This window comes from Lotus japonicus, chromosome 6, assembly GCF_012489685.1.
Source record: "Lotus japonicus ecotype B-129 chromosome 6, LjGifu_v1.2".
NCBI classification, from domain to species: domain Eukaryota; kingdom Viridiplantae; phylum Streptophyta; class Magnoliopsida; order Fabales; family Fabaceae; genus Lotus; species Lotus japonicus.
Window position 1 is genome coordinate 23,100,250 of NC_080046.1, and position 17,619 is coordinate 23,117,868.

General features: G+C 37.4%; 2 protein-coding genes across 7 annotated transcripts; both read left to right on the plus strand.

Annotated features, from left to right (window-relative positions):
* The first annotated feature begins 2,029 nt into the window (after nucleotides 1-2,029).
* On the plus strand, nucleotides 2,030-13,095 carry LOC130724181 (U-box domain-containing protein 4). 3 transcript variants are annotated; one of them, XM_057575357.1, is made up of 6 exons: nucleotides 2,030-2,395; nucleotides 4,824-5,010; nucleotides 6,906-7,186; nucleotides 10,346-10,462; nucleotides 10,567-12,624; nucleotides 12,715-13,095. In XM_057575357.1, exons 3-6 carry the CDS (start codon nucleotides 6,911-6,913, stop codon nucleotides 12,772-12,774), a joined length of 2,511 nt encoding a protein of 836 aa, XP_057431340.1. In that variant the 5' UTR covers nucleotides 2,030-2,395; nucleotides 4,824-5,010; nucleotides 6,906-6,910; the 3' UTR covers nucleotides 12,775-13,095. The 3 variants fall into 3 exon arrangements, with proteins under 3 accessions (XP_057431340.1, XP_057431338.1, XP_057431339.1); XM_057575355.1 differs by having other exon boundaries at nucleotides 4,848-5,010; XM_057575356.1 differs by lacking the exon at nucleotides 4,824-5,010.
* Nucleotides 13,096-13,858: 763 nt separating this feature from the next.
* On the plus strand, nucleotides 13,859-16,657 carry LOC130724183 (disease resistance protein Roq1-like). Of its 4 annotated transcripts, none has more exons than XR_009014446.1 (4): nucleotides 13,859-14,418; nucleotides 14,538-15,651; nucleotides 15,832-16,115; nucleotides 16,229-16,657. XR_009014446.1 is itself a non-coding variant. In XM_057575359.1 (4 exons), the coding sequence occupies exons 1-4, from the start codon at nucleotides 13,991-13,993 to the stop codon at nucleotides 16,340-16,342; spliced, it is 1,944 nt and encodes a 647-aa protein (XP_057431342.1). In that variant the 5' UTR covers nucleotides 13,860-13,990; the 3' UTR covers nucleotides 16,343-16,657. The 4 variants fall into 4 exon arrangements, 2 of the variants coding, with proteins under 2 accessions (XP_057431342.1, XP_057431341.1); XR_009014447.1 differs by having other exon boundaries at nucleotides 16,232-16,657; XM_057575359.1 differs by having other exon boundaries at nucleotides 13,860-14,418; nucleotides 15,825-16,115; nucleotides 16,232-16,657.
* The last annotated feature ends 962 nt before the right edge of the window (nucleotides 16,658-17,619 follow it).

A 17,619-nucleotide genomic window follows, 5' to 3' on the forward strand; every position in this document is an offset into this window, starting at 1 on the left:
CATTTCTTCAACTGTTTCTTCGTTTATGTTATTATAGGCCTTTTCAAAGAGTTGATATATGGTGAAAATAAAATATATTAAAGACATTAATTAATAATATATCATTATTATAATGTAAATAATCATATATATTAAAAAATAATAAGATATGAATTATTTTTAAAGATTTACAGGCAAAGGATAATATAGTAATTACGCATCACATTTACTTTTATCACTATCACTTTTCCTTTCATTTTCCATTCTATTTCTCTCAATCCAAACAACTTCAAAATCATCTCATTTTTCTCTTATATTCTTTCCTCTTATATTTCTTCCTCTTATATTCCTTCCTTTCATTTTCACTCTTACATCCAAACAGAGCATACATGAGGATCAAAACAACTAGTTCTAATCCCAACAAATGAGAAATTAGCTATCCATTTCTAAGGATAGCTTTACAATCATAAAAGAGAAGAAAAAAAAAATAAAAAACCGAATCTATCACAGTCCCCGACGATGAGTTCAGCTCCAAAGCTTTCTCTCTAGCCTCTAGCACTTCCTTGATGATCTCCTTTGAGTTCTCCTTTCCCCAAGTGATGGGTTTGTGTTTTAATCTCTCGTTTTGTGAACTCCTCAAAACCTGGTGAGAAAATGACTTTTTATATGAAAATGAGAGTACATGGTGCTTAGCACCACTTTCTGGGTGCTCAACACTTCATCTGGGTGCTTAGCGTCTTCATCTGAGTGCTCAACAGTTTGCTCGGATGCTTAGAACCTTAGTTTGGGTGCTCAACACTCTGGATGGTGCTCAACACTTTGGTTTGGGTGCTCAACATCCACTTTCCTTCAAGCAAAAACTCACTTTCCTTCAAGGAAAGGTTCTCCCATGAAGTGCCTACGTTCATAACTACACTAGGCAGTAATATTTCTTGGTGTGAATAATGCTTACAATGAGGTTCCTATATATATCAAGAGTAAAAAAACTCCTCTAAGACTAAGCAATGTGGGACTATAAATAGACTACATAAACATAATAGAGGAGGTGCGATGCGGTGGAGAGAGGACCAGTGAAAGGATGAAGAAAAAGAAAGAATTGTGAGGTGGGGTGGAGAGAGGACTAGAGAAAGGATGAATAATGAAGGAGAGAGGACCAGAGTAGGGCGCGCCACTGCCGGCGGCGGCGATTTGAGGGAGGAGAGCAGAAATTAGGGTTTGTGCGAAGGAGAGAAAGAAAGAGCGCGAGAGGTTTCTAAAAGATGAAATGATATATGTTTGGCTAGTTTTGTGAAAAAAATATTTCTTCAATTTGACCGGTTCAACCAGTAACGGTCCAGACCGTTGGGCCTTGTGTGACCGGCTGGGTCGGTCAACTTTTTCCCATTTGAGTTTTTGTTTTTTCTTTTAAACTAACAGTTTATTTTGTCTTTTTTGTCCTATCATGATGACCTTTACTTATTTATATATTTTTTTAAATATTAATTAAGTTGTATTGAATTAATAATTAAATTTATAAATAAAATCCTAACACTAGAGCGAAATGTGTACATAGGCCTTATGTGTACTTTAAATTCTATGTGGTAGTACGAGTTTATCAAAAGTGAATTAAGGTTTCAAAATAAAAAAAGTTTCAATGTAGAGAAACCGATTGTCCAAAAAGCGATTGGGCTCAAAACACATTTTACAACATACTTACATTTTATTCACTCTAAATAAATGAGTGAAAGTTCGAACATGTAACTTATGAAATACGAGATACTTTCATGCTCTACTTAACAACTCGCAGTTAAAACCTCTAATCGGCGGCAGAGATGAATCAGTGTTTGATTCTTAGTCATATACAGTAGTGATATATAGTATACATATAGTATACATATAGAAAATACTTTTCTCTTAGTGGATTATTCTTCTGCCTTTGGTTGGGAGTACCTTGGTACAGTAGTGGTATTAGATTAATCCAATCATATGATTAAATTAATTAGCCAACTAAAAAAAGAATAATTTACTAGAATTAAATAATATACGAAGTTCGAAACGAAATTTCATGTAACGAGAAAATGATATTTTAGGAAGGAAAGAAAACGCGACCAGGAACAAACACCGTCTGAACGGAGTCTGCGAAATTTCCCAATCTTTTCAAGGAGCTGCTTGCCCTAATCACCCGCTCCCACTCCTCCTCCGGTGGTTTGCTACCGTCGCCGGCCTGAAAACCAACCACCGCCGCCACTCTCTTGCCGGCGGCACCACCTGTGCTCCCTGACACTCTCACTCGCCAGCAAGAAGACTAACATAGCAGAACAAGACCAAGAAGAAACCCTTTCCTGCATTCATTCACTGCTCGTCGTTTCAATCACTCAGCGAATCGAACAGAGTGCTGGAGGTAGCAGCAGCATCAGCATCAGCTTTCTCTCCACTGGTAAACCCTTTGTTTGATTGAAATGCTAACTTTGACTTCAACTGAATCTTCGTCTTTTCGTTTTTATCTTAGTTTCTTTTCCTTGATTTTCTCGTGTGAGTTTATAACTGTGGTTTGTCCTTTTTGCAATTTTGTTAAAGGAGGGTTTGGAGTGTTGTTACTGGTTATGATTTTTTTGTGTGGTTTGAATCAAGTTCAGTTTTCGTTGAGCTGGACCAGTTTCAAGTGACACTTTTTGGATCTACGAGTTTCGATTGTTTCAACGAAACTGATTTCAAGTTATGCGGAACAAACTTAACTTTGGTTTGATAAACATTACTTGATTTGATAATAAGCTGTTTTTCCTTTTTCCTTTTAGATTAATTAGTTTTAGATGTGTTCAGTTCAGCCTAGACATGCTGCTTTAGATTCACTCAGCTGGCATTTGGATTTTGGAGTTCTAGGTAGACTGATTGATCTCAAATGCTTTGTTTAGTGCACCATGTAAAGAGTGGATATTAGAAACTGATATTGTCCGTATAAATGATGTTTAGTGCATTTGTGTGGTAGTATGATTCTATAATGTCGTATCGCTATTATGTTTGAGGGTGTGGGATAAGATCTGATAGGAAAGGAAACATGATGCATGGTCGTGAGCAGAATGACAGAAACCCTGCTTGAAGTGGAGGGTATCCTCTCTTTTTCAGACTGACTTTTAGCTTTTAGATGTGCCCTTTCCTCTATTAGTTGGGAATTTGGAATCGCAATCTTGCTTGTCCATCTCCTTGCGACTATTCTTTACTATTCAATGGGTATCGACTCAGGAGCGTGAGTCACGTTTCAGATTTCTGAATAGCCTGGCATTTAGTAGCGGGCTCTCTTCCTTTTTTTTCTCCTTATTTGATTTCTGCATTTATTGTGATGCTCTGTTACTTTCCTTTTTAGTTGTAAATGGTCTTAAATTGACATTAAATTAGATAATTTGGTCATATTCAATATAGAAACTAATAATATATGTTAAATCTATCAGGTAGCTTATCCAGTTCTGTGTCAATCATTGGATTATAAAGAGGATTTTTGGTTCCTTGTACTATCAAGTCTTATCGTTTCCTTCTATCATGGTCAAATAACCATCTAAAGCAAGGTTATCAAATCAGGATTTGAAGTATGAATCGGAAGACCTATTTTCTGAATTGTGAGTCAAATCGAATGTCATTATGAATCGTAAGATACACATGATTAATAATTATGCACAAATAAAATATACCTTTAAATAAAGTAACATTTCAACATACAAATATTAGTCGTTTTAAGTCAAATAAGTAAACAAGTCATTGCATATGAATCTAAACACAAAAGGCTTCTGTGTTTTGAAAGCCAACAATATCTTTCCTCTTTTCCCTCCACCTCCCCCGTTTAGCGGCAGCTCACCTCTCCTCTTCCTCTTCTCGCCTCGCCTATCTTCTTCCTGGAGCGGCATTTTCCCACTCTTTCTCTTCTTCAGCACCCCTCCCCTCCCCATATGGGTGCAGTGGGTTTCACTATGCGGCGACACCAACAACCATAGTGGTTGCACCATTTTCCTCCACCCTCATGACCCATCTCTTCTTCTCCGCAAAAAAAAGTACAATTCACATAGTCGGGTTTTGCAACTCACCCCATTCCGAGCGTGTGACCCGTGCACGATGTATATCCGAATCTTGATTCCTCTAATACAGAGGCGATCACACGATTCTAGTTGTTATTCAGGGTTGAAAATGAGTCACAATTTGATCTGAATCAATATCTATCAATTTGGCATCAAATTGCGATATGAGTCGTACAATTTATGCAATTCTAACTACACTGATATTCCAAAGCAACTCAATCTGGCTTTTCTTAGTTTACTTAATATTTAATCTAAAAGTTCAGTGCCCAATCAAGATAAAAGGGGGAAGACTTGGTGCTATAAACCTCCCGCCATGTGCAAGGTCCAGGGAGAGGCCAGATCCACAACTTTGTGGATCTAATGTATTGTAGGCAGCCTAACCTTGCATTTTTGCAAGAGGCTTATTCCATGGCTCGAACATGTGACCGCAAAGTCACATGACAACAACCTTACTGTTGCTCCAAGGAGTGCCCTCTAAAGAGGCCAAGCAAGATAAATCCACCTAATTGATTAGAAAATTGACGCTGGATGAAGAGACTAACTATGAAAGTGATGGGCTTTCTGAGTGGGGCATGGCCCACAGGTGGAAACCACTTGTGGGAATGCCGGAGGTAGGGGAGGAACCACACCCATAAAAGTAGGTTTCCCCTTGATTGGTAGACAAATTTTTCAGCAAGCCCCCTCAAATAGATGAAATATCTTTTTCTTTTTAAGTTTGTATGTAAATATGTATTTAGTACCCATATTAATTTTTCCCCTAGTTTCTTCCGCTGATCTGGCAAGATGTTTTTTTTAATCAAGATGTCATTGGTGCTTCCAAATCAGGAATTGGGACTTCGGAGCTTCAGTTGCATGTTGTGTCACTCCCTAAAATTGGCAGTTCAGTCAAGGACTGGACATGCAATTGATATGTTCTGAGCCAAAACTCACCAGCTAATTTATAAAAGAAAGAAATTCCAACCGAGCATCTAAGAAGGATCCCATAAAGGTGCAAAGTTCATAACCTTTCTTATCTCCTATGCTTATTAAATATTACTTTGTATGCTCTTGGGCCCTGGCCTTTCTGTACCTGTATTAAGTAGCTTAGTCTTTCTTTTTGGAAATAAAAGGAATATTATTGGATTTGGATGAGAGAATAGGAATGGAGGATACGGCACATTAGAGAAAAGGAAAAAGAAACAAAAGAAAAACAAACATGAAATCCCATAACTAAGCTAAGATCGACATTTTCTTTGCATGTCTGATAGAATAAAAGCCTATGAGACTATTGACTGAGAGTGGGGCTTGAACTTCCCAACGGAATTAGCAAGAAGAAAGTCATCACCATTTGGAGAATAAGTTAGAAACTGAATAGGATTTACTAGAAAACACTCCAGCGTCCAGATGAGTATAAATACTGCTATCTCCTGAAGAAGATTGGTTGACAGATCTGAGCAACTGTTAATCTAATTTTTACTTATAGGGATGCCTGACTGAGAGCCGTATGAGTATTTAAAATTTTCTGTTCTTCAGCCCAAGGATCTAATACATGGTCCAAATAATCAATTTTAACACATTACAAACTTGTCAATTTTTTTTCAACTGACACCAAGGTTGCTGCATAGTGACTTGGTTGTCACAAGTTGCCGAGTTCTAGAGTACAGGAGCAAAGGCTCCATATGCCTCAACCTCTCCAAGTCATACATTGATGGAAGGTTGAGCCTCATGCTCTAGGCTACGCATTTGACATTAATGAGATTTTCCTTTTATCATCTACATGTGTCATATAAGAATGCAATCTGTTCATTGTGTTTTGAATATAAATTACATGTGGCATGTATTTTAAGAGTAAGTCAACTACTTACTACCATGTATATAGCTGTCATATGGGCTGACCTTGTTCAGCTTTAAGTTTCATTATCAGTCCTATGTCAGCTGGATTTGCTTGTGATGTTTGGTACATAGTTTCTGAAATTGTCAACACTGCCATACCCATAATGGGTTGATGGATTAGAAGGGGCTATAACTTAGAATTGCCAGATATAATTGCCCCCTAGTTGAACATTGATATTTTTAACCTTGGCGTGATTATGGAATTAGGATTTTGGCTTAGAGTATTGATGAGATGTGCAGTACTTGATGAAGTTTATTTCTTTTAGACTGATACCAACAAGCTTGTTGTTTATGTGTTAGCAAATCTTAGCCTATAGATAAAGCTGTTGTCAGACCCAAAAGGTGCCTTTGTGTTTCATGGTTGGCATTCTATGCCCATCATCACCCTTCTATTCCAATTAACATTTACTTCTTGGTTCATATTAGCTTTCATTTTATCGGGTTCGTGCCTCTGAATTAGAATATAACTTGTTATGAGGATATACTTTTTGTTTTTACATGCATGCAGTGGAGGGTGTGAGAAAGAGGAGCCCGACTAGCTGATCATATTATTCACATGTATCATATTTGGTTGTATATTGAACTGTTGTACATGAAGTTCATACCTTGGCATGTTCCTTTTGGCTCCTTTAAAGCGAGGAATTCACTATATAGAAGAAAAGTTGATCTATTGTAGCCATTGACTGAAAAATCGGTGGTTGAGATTTAAACAATTTCACAGTTTGGTATACTTTGTTTGGACATGATTATGATATCGACCCTTGACTTCCATTCAATGGCTATGTCTCCTTACTTTTTCTTCTAATGTGTATTTATCACTTTAGAGAAGTTAAATCCAATACTGTTGTACTTAATTTTCTTTGTATCAACTAAATGAGAATAATGGAAGTGTTGGATTACAGATTGCTAGCTATTTTATTCTTTTTTATTGGATCTACGCGCAGGTTGTTGTTGTTATTATTATTATCATTTTTATTATTACTATTATTAATTATAATTATTTTGATACAGGTGCTATGGGGATATCATTGTTAAAAGTGCTTGTTAATAGCATATCCTCATTTTTGCATTTATCATTTTCTGGTAATATAAACTTAGAACCAGTCTCTAAGTATTACCAGAAGGCAGAGGATATACTTAAGTTGTTGAAGCCGATCATTGATGCGATTGTTAATTCTGAGTTCGCTTCTGATGAAGTGCTAAGCAAGATGTTTGAAGAACTTGCTCACACTGTTGATGAATTAAAGGAGTATGTTGATAATTGGCACCTATTGTCTAGCAAAGTTTATTTTGTAAGTGCCACAAATTCTTGACTCATAAAAGGCTTATTTATCTTAGTTGTTAATTTAGTGTATAATGAGTTGAGCCTCCATTATGGGGTGGTTATCCTTTTTGTTTCTTTATGTGCACATTAAATTTTGGGATAAATATGTTTTCAATATATTGTTTTGTGGTTGGTGAGAAAATCATGCTGTGTTGATGTTTTGTATAGAAGGGTATAGTTATGATAGCGGTGGTGTATTCTGTTGTTTTCCGTCTTCCTCTTGCTCTCCCCACCTTTCTTCTATCATCCTTTTTCTTCTCCTTCTTGTATATTACTCGATAGTGTTTTACTCCCCAGTTAATCAATGTTTTGCTTTGTGTTTGCTTTGCACCTATATTATAATTTCAAGTTCATTTGTTTTCTTATAATTAGAAGTTTTACTTTTGGAGAATCAAAGGTTCAGGATCCTAATAATTCGAAAGACATTATGGTGATGGTATTATGTGGTGGTAAATGAGATGTGTTTGTGATGGATGTAATGGCATTGTAGCTTGCTTGTTGCATTCAAACTGCAGCAGTTTCTATTTTCCTAATAAGAATTTTCATTCTATTATTTCATGATTTCATCACCATTCTTTTAGTTTTGCTCATGGTCTTGCATCATCATTTTTGGAAACATAAATATTTGTGTTCTCTTGAAAATGTATAGGTTATCTTTGCATTTAGCATCTCCAGAAATTAATTTTTTGAGTTGCTACTTACTTGCCGAAACTTAGTCCACTCCTTTGTATAGTTTTCAAAGTGATCATAATTAATTGTCTGTCTCGTTAGATTCGTAAAGTATAACATCCAATTTAACTAAGTGTATTTTCTTTTTCAAATTTAATTAACAGGTCAAATTCCTTATCTATTACCTTTGTAAAATCTAAGCGTTACAACCTTTATTCAAAATAATCCTTTTCCATTGAATATGGCCTTTTGGTTGCCGTCTTGCTGACAGTTGTTATTATCTTATGTTACTGAGTCTTCGCCATTCAAATATTTGGGTTCAATTAAGACATTTCTTAATATCCAAAGAAGTTCGTTTGTCATTTTTCGCTTACTTTAGAATGTCTTTGTTTCTTCTCAATCCCTCTATAATCTGTGTGATTGATGGTTGGAATCAGATTTAACTTGTCAAATGCATGAAATTAACCATGTAGATATTGATAGGTTAGTTCTTAGTGATATTTGAACTTATTAAAGAGACGATAATTGTGCAGAACCATTGGATTGCTTCTTGTTTATTCATATAAGAAAAAGTACTTGAGATGTAGAGGTCAATCTAATGGTATAGTAATACTTGAGTTTTTTTACGAATGAAAATGATATCTGTATAGTATTTCATTTTTCCTCATAACACACATCGATATCCAGAGGTCACTCCTTCCTAAAAGATTGCTGTTCCCTTCTGTTGAAAGTTGCAGGGTTAGTGTTTAGGTAGTAGAGAGAAAAAGGAATACTTGAATAATGAAATTATATTATTGATGTGAAGGATGATGTTGGATGTTGTTAAAGAAACAAAGTACTAAACCTTATTCATAAATCATACTAAGACTAGGCTCTTTATCCTAACTAAACAAGGCAATAAATAATGAAATTAAGGAAAAATGTAAAGTAATTCTAAGTGATAATCTAAGATCATATTTTATGATAGAATAATGATCTGGGGAGACACTTTTTAGATATTTCAACACCCAAAACCGCCCCGCCCCCCCCACCACAAAAAAATACTTAAAGCTAAAGTTTACTAATCTTTAAGCTTTTACAAATGAAACCTTTGTGAAAGAAAAATAACCCAACAATATTAATTGAGATTTGAGACTGATCGAGCCATATTGCATCGGTTGTGAGGATATAGGTCAGAATTTGAAGCCAGACTAGACTGCATGTAGGACAAAGTTTGAGGCCAGACTGCGTCTGAGACATCAGTTGGGAGGATCAAATTGCGACTAGGACAAATATCGAGGCCAAACTTCAATTAGGATGAAAATTTGGGCCAAATCTCAACTGGGACAAAAATTAGTACTAAACTGTAACTAGTATAATAGTCGAACTCAGAATGCATATGGAATAGATGGGGCTAGATTGCCTGTGGGATATTCAGGGCCAGATTGCTTCTAGGATATGGGACAAAAGCCGAGGGCTGTAAAGGCTGTGGAGATGGTTGGGAGGAGGACATGGCAATGGGATGCATTGATCTAAGGATCAAGAGAAGTTGGGGAGCAGAAAGGTCCGCTGATAATGAGAGAAGATGAGAGGAAAAGGTGGCCGGAATTTGTGCACGCCCAATGCAAAGATTTATGGAGGTAGTGACATTATTAGCATGGAGTTCCGAATTTTAGGGAGCTTGATTGAAAAAGAGACAAGGCATGTGGAGGATGGTATCGCTTTGATATCATTTTGAAAGTTATAAGATTAGTCTTGGTAGTGTCATTATTACTGTATAGTTTTGGATTTTAGGGAACTTGATAGCAAAAGAGTGATGGGGCATGTCATGGGGGATGGTATCGCTTTGATATTATGCTGAAAGTTATAGAATTAGTGCATGTTTGGATACATGGTAGGAAACCACAGTGAAGTCAAAATCATGGTGGGCAGCCACAAAAACTAAGGGAAAATGCACCGTGTTTACCATGATTTTGGCTCACCATGGTTTTCCACCGTGTTTCCAAAAAATGCACTCAGTCTTTTAGGTATAGAAGGAGGAAAATGTACTTTGATATTGATGTGAAAATGTATGATGTTGGATGTTAATAGAGATGACAAAGCACTAATCCTTATTTTTCCTAATTAAATACGGGAACATTAATGAAATAAAGAAAGATGGATGCGAATTATAAAAGATAATTAAGATCCATATTTTATGATAGAATTATATGCACTATATTCTTTCAATATTCTAACACCTTTGTCTACAACTTTGTGAGATGTGATTTGCTTAAAAGTGAGCGGTGTTCTTATGTTTTTGCTTGAGTTGGGTTTCTACCTGGTGTAGAAGTAGAATGCCCTTCAAAACTCTATCTTGTTGCCGAATATAACATGTACTTGTTCCTTTTGTTGTGGCCTCATCTTTTGGAGTTTCATGGTGTGATTCTTGCACATTAAATGTGTGCGGAGTTCTCACTACGGCTTTCTTGATCAATAGGTTATGCAAGTTGAACCCTTATTATCTAGGACCTGCACTTCAGGGCTTAATATTTTACAGTGGCTGAAGGCTTCTCAGCTATGTTCTCATGGTGAATTGAGTTCTGAACATTTAGAGGTAAATATTCTATTAATCAAATTGTTAATGCAAGATTTCTGATTCAATTGGATTTCACTATTGGGAAGAAACTTAGGATGTATGATATCAATTTCAAATTGCAGCACTGTGTTCAGAAATTTAAGCTTTTGGGTCATGAAGAAACCTCATCAGTCATTAAGGAAGCTATTGCGGAACAACTGGACGGTGTGGGGCCCAGTTCGGAGATCCTGGCACAAATTGCTGATAGCCTGGGCCTAAGGTCTAATCAGGAGGTTCTGATTGAGGCTGTGGCCCTAGAAAAGTTGAAGGAGAATGCTGAACAAACTGAAAAGACTGCAGAAGCTGAATACATTGATCAAATGATTGCTATTGTAACACGTTTGCATGAGCGTCTTGTTATGCTCAAGCAAGACCAGAGTTGCAGCCCAGTTCCTGTACCTGCTGATTTTTGTTGTCCTCTTTCTTTGGAATTGATGACTGATCCGGTGATTGTGGCCTCAGGGCAAACTTATGAGCGGGCTTTTATCAAGAACTGGATTGCTCTTGGCCTTACTGTTTGTCCAAAGACACATCAGACCCTGGCTCACACGAACCTAATACCTAACTACACTGTAAAGGCACTAATTGCAAACTGGTGCGAGTCAAACAATGTGAAATTGGTTGATCCCACAAAGTCCACGAATTTGAATCAACCATCTATCCCTCATGGGTATATGGAGTCTGGTACAACCAGAGAATCTCCTGTTTTACCTCATTCCAGGAACAACCAACCATCCTCACCTGAGTCAGCTCGTTCTCGTTCTTTTAGTTCACCAGGTAATAACTTGACTTCTTCTGGTGGAATCCACAGAGAGGGAACATCACCTGTGCATCCCCGTTCAACTTCAGAAGGTTCCTTAAGTGGCATGGTAAACGGTCTTGCAAGAATATCACTTGTAGGTTCAGATGACAGGTCTGCTTGCTCAGATGAAAGCAGCATCGATTCAGTCGTTCAATCATCAATGTCACCATCTAGAATTGAATCGGCCACTGCCTTTAGCTCTGAACAATCTCAAACCCATGTTAGAGCTGTATCGGACTCCAGTGCTTTTTCTGGTGCAAATTTTCCTCAAGAAACACAAGGTGATGACAACAATGCCTCTCAGCTGTCAACGAGTCCTGGCTACAGCAGAGAAACTTCCGGTGAATTAAGTCCAGGGCCAGATGCTTCTACTGTTGCTGCCATGCCATCAGTGCATAGAGAACCTGAATTTCCACCCCGATTGATGGAGACAAGGTCTCGAAGCCAAGCTATTTGGAGGAGGCCATCAGAAAGACTTGGGCCTAGGATAATATCTTCTTCTGCCATTGAAACAAGAGCTGATCTTTCTGGAATTGAAGCCCAGGTTCGGGGTTTAGTTGAGGGCTTGAGGAGCTCTGATCTTGATACTCAGAGAGAGGCAACAGTAGAAATCCGCCTTCTTGCAAAGCACAATATGGATAATCGAATTGCAATTGCAAACTGTGGAGCCATTAGCTTATTAGTTGAGTTACTTAAATCCACTGATACAAGAATCCAGGAAAACGCTGTTACTGCACTTCTCAACTTATCAATTAATGACAACAACAAAGCTGCTATTGCAAATGCTGGAGCAATTGAACCCCTGATTCATGTGCTTGAGACTGGGAGCCCAGAAGCCAAAGAAAATTCTGCTGCTACTCTTTTCAGCTTGTCAGTGATTGAGGAAAATAAGATTAACATTGGGAGGTCTGGGGCAATTGGACCACTAGTTGATTTATTAGGAAACGGAACCCCAAGGGGAAAGAAAGATGCTGCCACTGCTTTGTTTAATTTGTCAATATTTCATGAAAACAAGAATCGGATTGTGCAAGCTGGTGCTGTGAGGCACCTTGTGGAGCTAATGGAGCCGGCAGCTGGAATGGTTGACAAGGCAGTGGCTGTTTTAGCAAATCTTGCCACAATTCCGGAAGGAAGAAATGCAATTGGGCAGGAAGGTGGGATACCCGTTCTTGTCGAGGTTGTCGAGTTGGGTTCAGCAAGAGGAAAGGAGAATGCAGCCGCAGCTCTTCTACATCTTTGCTTACACAGTAACCGATTTTTAAGCACGGTGCTCCAACAAGGAGCTGTTCCACCATTAGTAGCCTTATCACAGTCAGGCACCCCAAGGGCCAAAGAGAAGGTGCGGTTTTTTCTGTATGGTCCCATATTTTAGTTACATTTAATTCCATTTCTATTCTTACAAAGATGATGAATTTTGTTCTATGTTTAGGCCCAGGCTCTCCTTAATCAATTTAGAAGCCAAAGACACGGGAATTCTGGAAGGGGCTGAGTTTGAATTCCCTGCCGCTTTTGCTATCCAAAGGTTTTGAGTTAATTAACTCTATAGAACGTCTCTAATTTATACATTACATGGTGCAAATAATGTGTGTAAAGGTATTTTATTGTTTTCACCTGATTGTAAAGTGATAAAATACATTTATGGAGGAATGATTGTGTCCTCTTGTGAAAAACCTTTCTGTGATGTAAGAAAAGGTGTACATGTAAGTCTAGCTTTTGTTTTAACCAATTTTATTTTTTTGGTTTTGTTGCTGTGCTTGGGCATATGGTTGTGAACAAATAAAATTATTTGTTTTATTTGTTATTTGGTCTATTTTTTTTTTTAATGAAAGCTTTGTCACCCATAAAGGTTTTAGGCTGAACGAAATTTTGCTTCTTCAGTGGAGGATACATGTGTTTAAAGTTTAAACCTTTCAACAATACACATCATAGAATATTACTAACAGTAATGCATTTTCACTGGACTGTACTTGTGTTTTATATGTTTTGGTTTAAGCAAACCAAAGAAGTTAAATCTGTACTTAGACATTAATAGACGCATACAAGCTGGTTTTTGTATATCAGATCAGCTTGTTTTCCTAATTACAATGAAAATGTTCTTCGTAGAATTTGCGTGAAAGAATGCGATTGATTATGTACTTGAAAATGGGGTATTAGTTTTTTTTCTTCGTTTTCTATAGACGACTTTCACATGGACTTCTCATATATAGGTGCTCTCCTTTTGTATTTTACTTCTTTGGTAATGCACCTCTAGCCGCCCACGCCTTAATTAAGTCCCATTTGACCAAAAAAAAAAAGTCCCATTTGACAATAAAAAACATATTAAACTGAGCAAAAATGCAAAATTATGTAATTGTAACGGGAGATGACGGGAAGATATATGACTTTCACATGGCCATGGCCCATGGGTGACAATTTGACCAATTTTATTTTTTAGTACAATCGTGGCCATGCTTGTGAAATGCCAACAACCATGGATTATTTATTTTTATTTTATGCCAGAAAAAGACATCAAGAAGAGATCAAGTTTTGTACGCATAATGCATATTATATTGTTTTCCTCACTTTGGTTGTTTTAATGACCCTTTAGAAAGTTTGGAAGTTACCTACCTCTACTACCTCCCTTGCTAATTAGTGCCGTTTTGTGATCTCTTTACTTTTTCAATTTCCATTTGGGACTTCGTTTTTCTTAAACATCTTCAATTCTCATGGCTCTGCAGCTACCATCATCTTCCTCGTCTACCCGTGGATTGAACTACGATATCTTCCTCAGCTGCGGGACTGAAGATACCCTTTTTTTCACTAGCCTTCTCTTCGAAGCTCTTTGCGACAGGGGAATCCGCACATTCACTGATCTTGAGGTGGTCGACGAAATCACACCAGCACTTGAGGAGGCAATTCAAACCTCCAGAATTGCTATCGTTGTTCTCTCTAAGAACTATGCATCATCTTCGTTTTGCTTAGATAAGCTTTCCAAGATCCTTGACCACTTCAGGGACAAACTTCACCCGGTTTTTTATCAAGTGGATCCCGATGATGTGCAAATGCTGAGAGGAACTGATGATAGAGTGAAGAAATGGACGATTTCTCTGCAGCAAGTTGCTAACTTGCCCGGTTGGCAATGTGGTGAACTCGGGTACCCCTCTTTTCTTATATATATATATATCTAACATGTTAATTTGTTCATCTTATATCAAACAATTTGATGGTAATTAATACATACACACACGGATTTAAATTTAATTGTCTGGACAGGATTGAATGTTATGAAAAGATGTTTATTTGGAAGATAGTTGAAGAGGTTTTCAACAAGATTAAATACGTCCTTTTAGATGTTGCAGACAACCCTGTTGGATTGGAGTCCCGAGTGCAAGAAGTAATCAAGCTTTTAGACCTTGAGTCTGATGGTGGAGTCCAAATGGTAGGTATCGTTGGAATTGGGGGAATAGGAAAAACAACACTTGTTCGGGCAGTTCATAATTTGATAGCTGGCCAATTTGAAGTTGTGTGTTTTCTTCACAATGTGAGAGAAATACAAATTAAATATGGATTAAAACACCTCCAAGACAGACTTCTTTATCATAGACATGGAGAGGATTATCATGAGGAAGGTATTAAGCTTACATGTTCGTCGGAACGAATTGCAGAAGTAAGACATAGGCTTTGTCGAAAGAAGGTTATATTGATTGTAGATGATGTTGACAAATTGGAGCAGTTGCAGGCTGTGGCTGGAAGTCCTAATTGGTTCGGTCCTGGTAGTAGAGTTATCATTACCAGTCGAAACAAAAATTTGCTAGTAAGTCATGGGATTGAAAGAATATATGAAGTGAGTGAGTTAAATGATGAAGAAGCCCTTGATTTGTTGACCTATAGTGCTTTCAAGAATAAAATAGCCCCTTCAGAGTTCAAGGAGGTCCTAATTGATTCAGTAACTTTAGCGTCAGGTCTTCCATTGTCATCCAAGGTAATAGGTTCCACGTTATATAGTAGAAATGTGGGATACTGGAAATCTTACTTAAAACGTGGTAAATGGGTTCCTGATGAAAAAATCCAAAAAACACTAGAAGTAAGCTTAGATGGTTTGGAGACTATGGAGAAATGTGTTTTTCTTGACATTGCTTGTTGCTTCAAAGGGTATTCCCTAGTCGAGGTTCAATATATACTCTGTGCCCATTATGGTTACTGCGCGACAGATTACATTAGTGCATTGGTTCGTCAATCTCTCATAAACATTAGTTCAAGTGGTGAGCTAACATTACATGACTTGATGCGGAATATGGGTAAACAAATTGATCGACGAAAATCACCTGGCAGTAGGTTATGGATCCTTGAAGAAATACTTCATGTTTTCAAATATAGTTATTTCACGGTGAGTAAGATTTACATGAATGATTTGATTTCATTTTAATCTTAATTTATCATTTGGACTATTATACCCTCACATCAAATTGTTCTTTACTATATATCATACCTTAAATTTAAATTTACGTGCTTAGTTCTAACAATACATCTTCTGGTCGATTTGCGCATTTTTGTTTGAAGATAACAGATAAAATTGAAATCATATTCTTGGATTTATCCTCAACTGAAGAAGGAAAAATATACTGGGATGGAGAGGGCTTCAAAAACATGGGAAACCTCAAGACACTTATTATTAAAAATGCTCATTTTTCTCAAGCTCCGAGACATCTTCCAAGTAGTTTGAGAGTATTGGAATGGCAGAGATATCCTTCACAGTATTTACCACCTAATTTTCATCCTGAGAATCTTGCCATATGTAAGTTACCCAAGCGTTGCTTTGTGTCATCTGAGATAAGTGGCTTATTGAATAAGGTAAGTGCAAAATGTGTGTTCATTTTCTAGTCTCGTATATTAATAAACTTTCTCTAAGAATATTATTCATTGGGCTTTGATGTTTTATTTCTTTGTTTCTACATTTTTTTCAGAAGCCTATGAATTTGGATGATTTGAGTTTTGACAATGGTGAACATTCAAATGAGATGCTTTATGTATCTTGTCTGCCAAAGTCAGAAGAAATTAGTGTTATGGTCTCATATTAAACCAAAATTTGGGTGCAATGCAAGTGCACAGTAAGATGCAAATTCAGGGTAGTCAGTTGTCTTTTTGTGCACCTCCAGAAAGGAAAATTGAATCAAGTGCCTATTTGTCAAGTTGGACTTGTAACATTGGTGATGATTGCATGAGTGAATCCATCTTGTTGCTGTTCCGTCTTTTGTTAGGAAATTAATGATGGAAGAACATTCATTTAAGTAACATACATTTTAATATGATGTTATCAATCCTATCCTTTGTTGTTATCTAATTTGTATGATTCATTGTCTTTTCAAAATGATAAAGAAAAATCAATTTTATGATCTTTCGTTTCTCATCTACAAACCAAATAGATTTAGAGCTCTTACGCGTATTAGGCACGATAATATAAACTTATATAATATATTATGGATATATCCATTGTTTGGTACTAACGTTGTACTGTATAAGTTTATCCATCAATCCCCTCTTATACATTAAAATGATGGATTATTTAGTTCACTCTATAGATGATGTATAAGCAATGATAAGAGTGTGATGTATAAGATGCATGAAAATATTGATCAACCGCCACCACTACCACCCCCACCACCGCCACCGCCTCCATCACCACCGTCTCCACCACACTCCACTCCTACCACCGTCGTCTCTGCTGCCATCATTATCGGCACAGCTACCACCACTACCCTTGCCGCCACCAACCAACACCACCACCACCACCACCACCACCACCACCACCACCACCATCATCATCACCATCACTTTCCAAAACCATCGTCGCGACCACCACCCGAACCGCCATTTTCGCCCTACAACACCCAATCTGAAACCCACATTGTCGTGCGTCCTCCTTCGCCGTAACCAATTCAATCGGTGGGTTTTCCAAACCCATAACCACATTGATCCCTAAACCTAAACCCAAAATAGATTGGTTTTCCATCGATCGAAGTAGAACAGAGCAGATCCAAAGAAGAGATTGAAGCTTTCTGGGTCTTCCCCTTCTTCTCTATTTGTGCTTTAGAGATATGGAGGTCGAAGAACCAAAAGATGCAAATATTTAAGCTTATATGAGCATGGCTTTTCTGGTCTTCAAGTCTTACCGGGTCTCCCACAACATAAACGAGCACCTCTCTACTCCCAATTTTTGTATTGTAAGATGTAAATGTTCAATCTAAGATAAATGGGTTGCATGAATAACATATTCTCAGAGGGGGAAGAAGAAGACGAGGATGTGGTTAGAATGAAGTGATGGTGGTGTTGTGGTTGTGGTACGATGGTGGTGACA

Bases quoted from the DNA above. Each gene is read 5' to 3' on its own strand.
- LOC130724181 (XM_057575357.1), top strand. From the start codon at position 6,911: ATGGGGATATCATTGTTAAAAGTGCTTGTTAATAGCATATCCTCATTT. The intron at 7,187-10,345 runs GTAAGTGCCACA...CTTGATCAATAG, and splicing joins TGTCTAGCAAAGTTTATTTT to GTTATGCAAGTTGAACCCTT. The intron at 10,463-10,566 runs GTAAATATTCTA...TTCAAATTGCAG, and splicing joins TGAGTTCTGAACATTTAGAG to CACTGTGTTCAGAAATTTAA.
- LOC130724183 (XM_057575358.1), top strand. From the start codon at position 13,991: ATGGCTCTGCAGCTACCATCATCTTCCTCGTCTACCCGTGGATTGAAC. The intron at 14,419-14,537 runs GTACCCCTCTTT...TTGTCTGGACAG, and splicing joins TGGCAATGTGGTGAACTCGG to GATTGAATGTTATGAAAAGA. The intron at 16,116-16,228 runs GTAAGTGCAAAA...CATTTTTTTCAG, and splicing joins TAAGTGGCTTATTGAATAAG to AAGCCTATGAATTTGGATGA.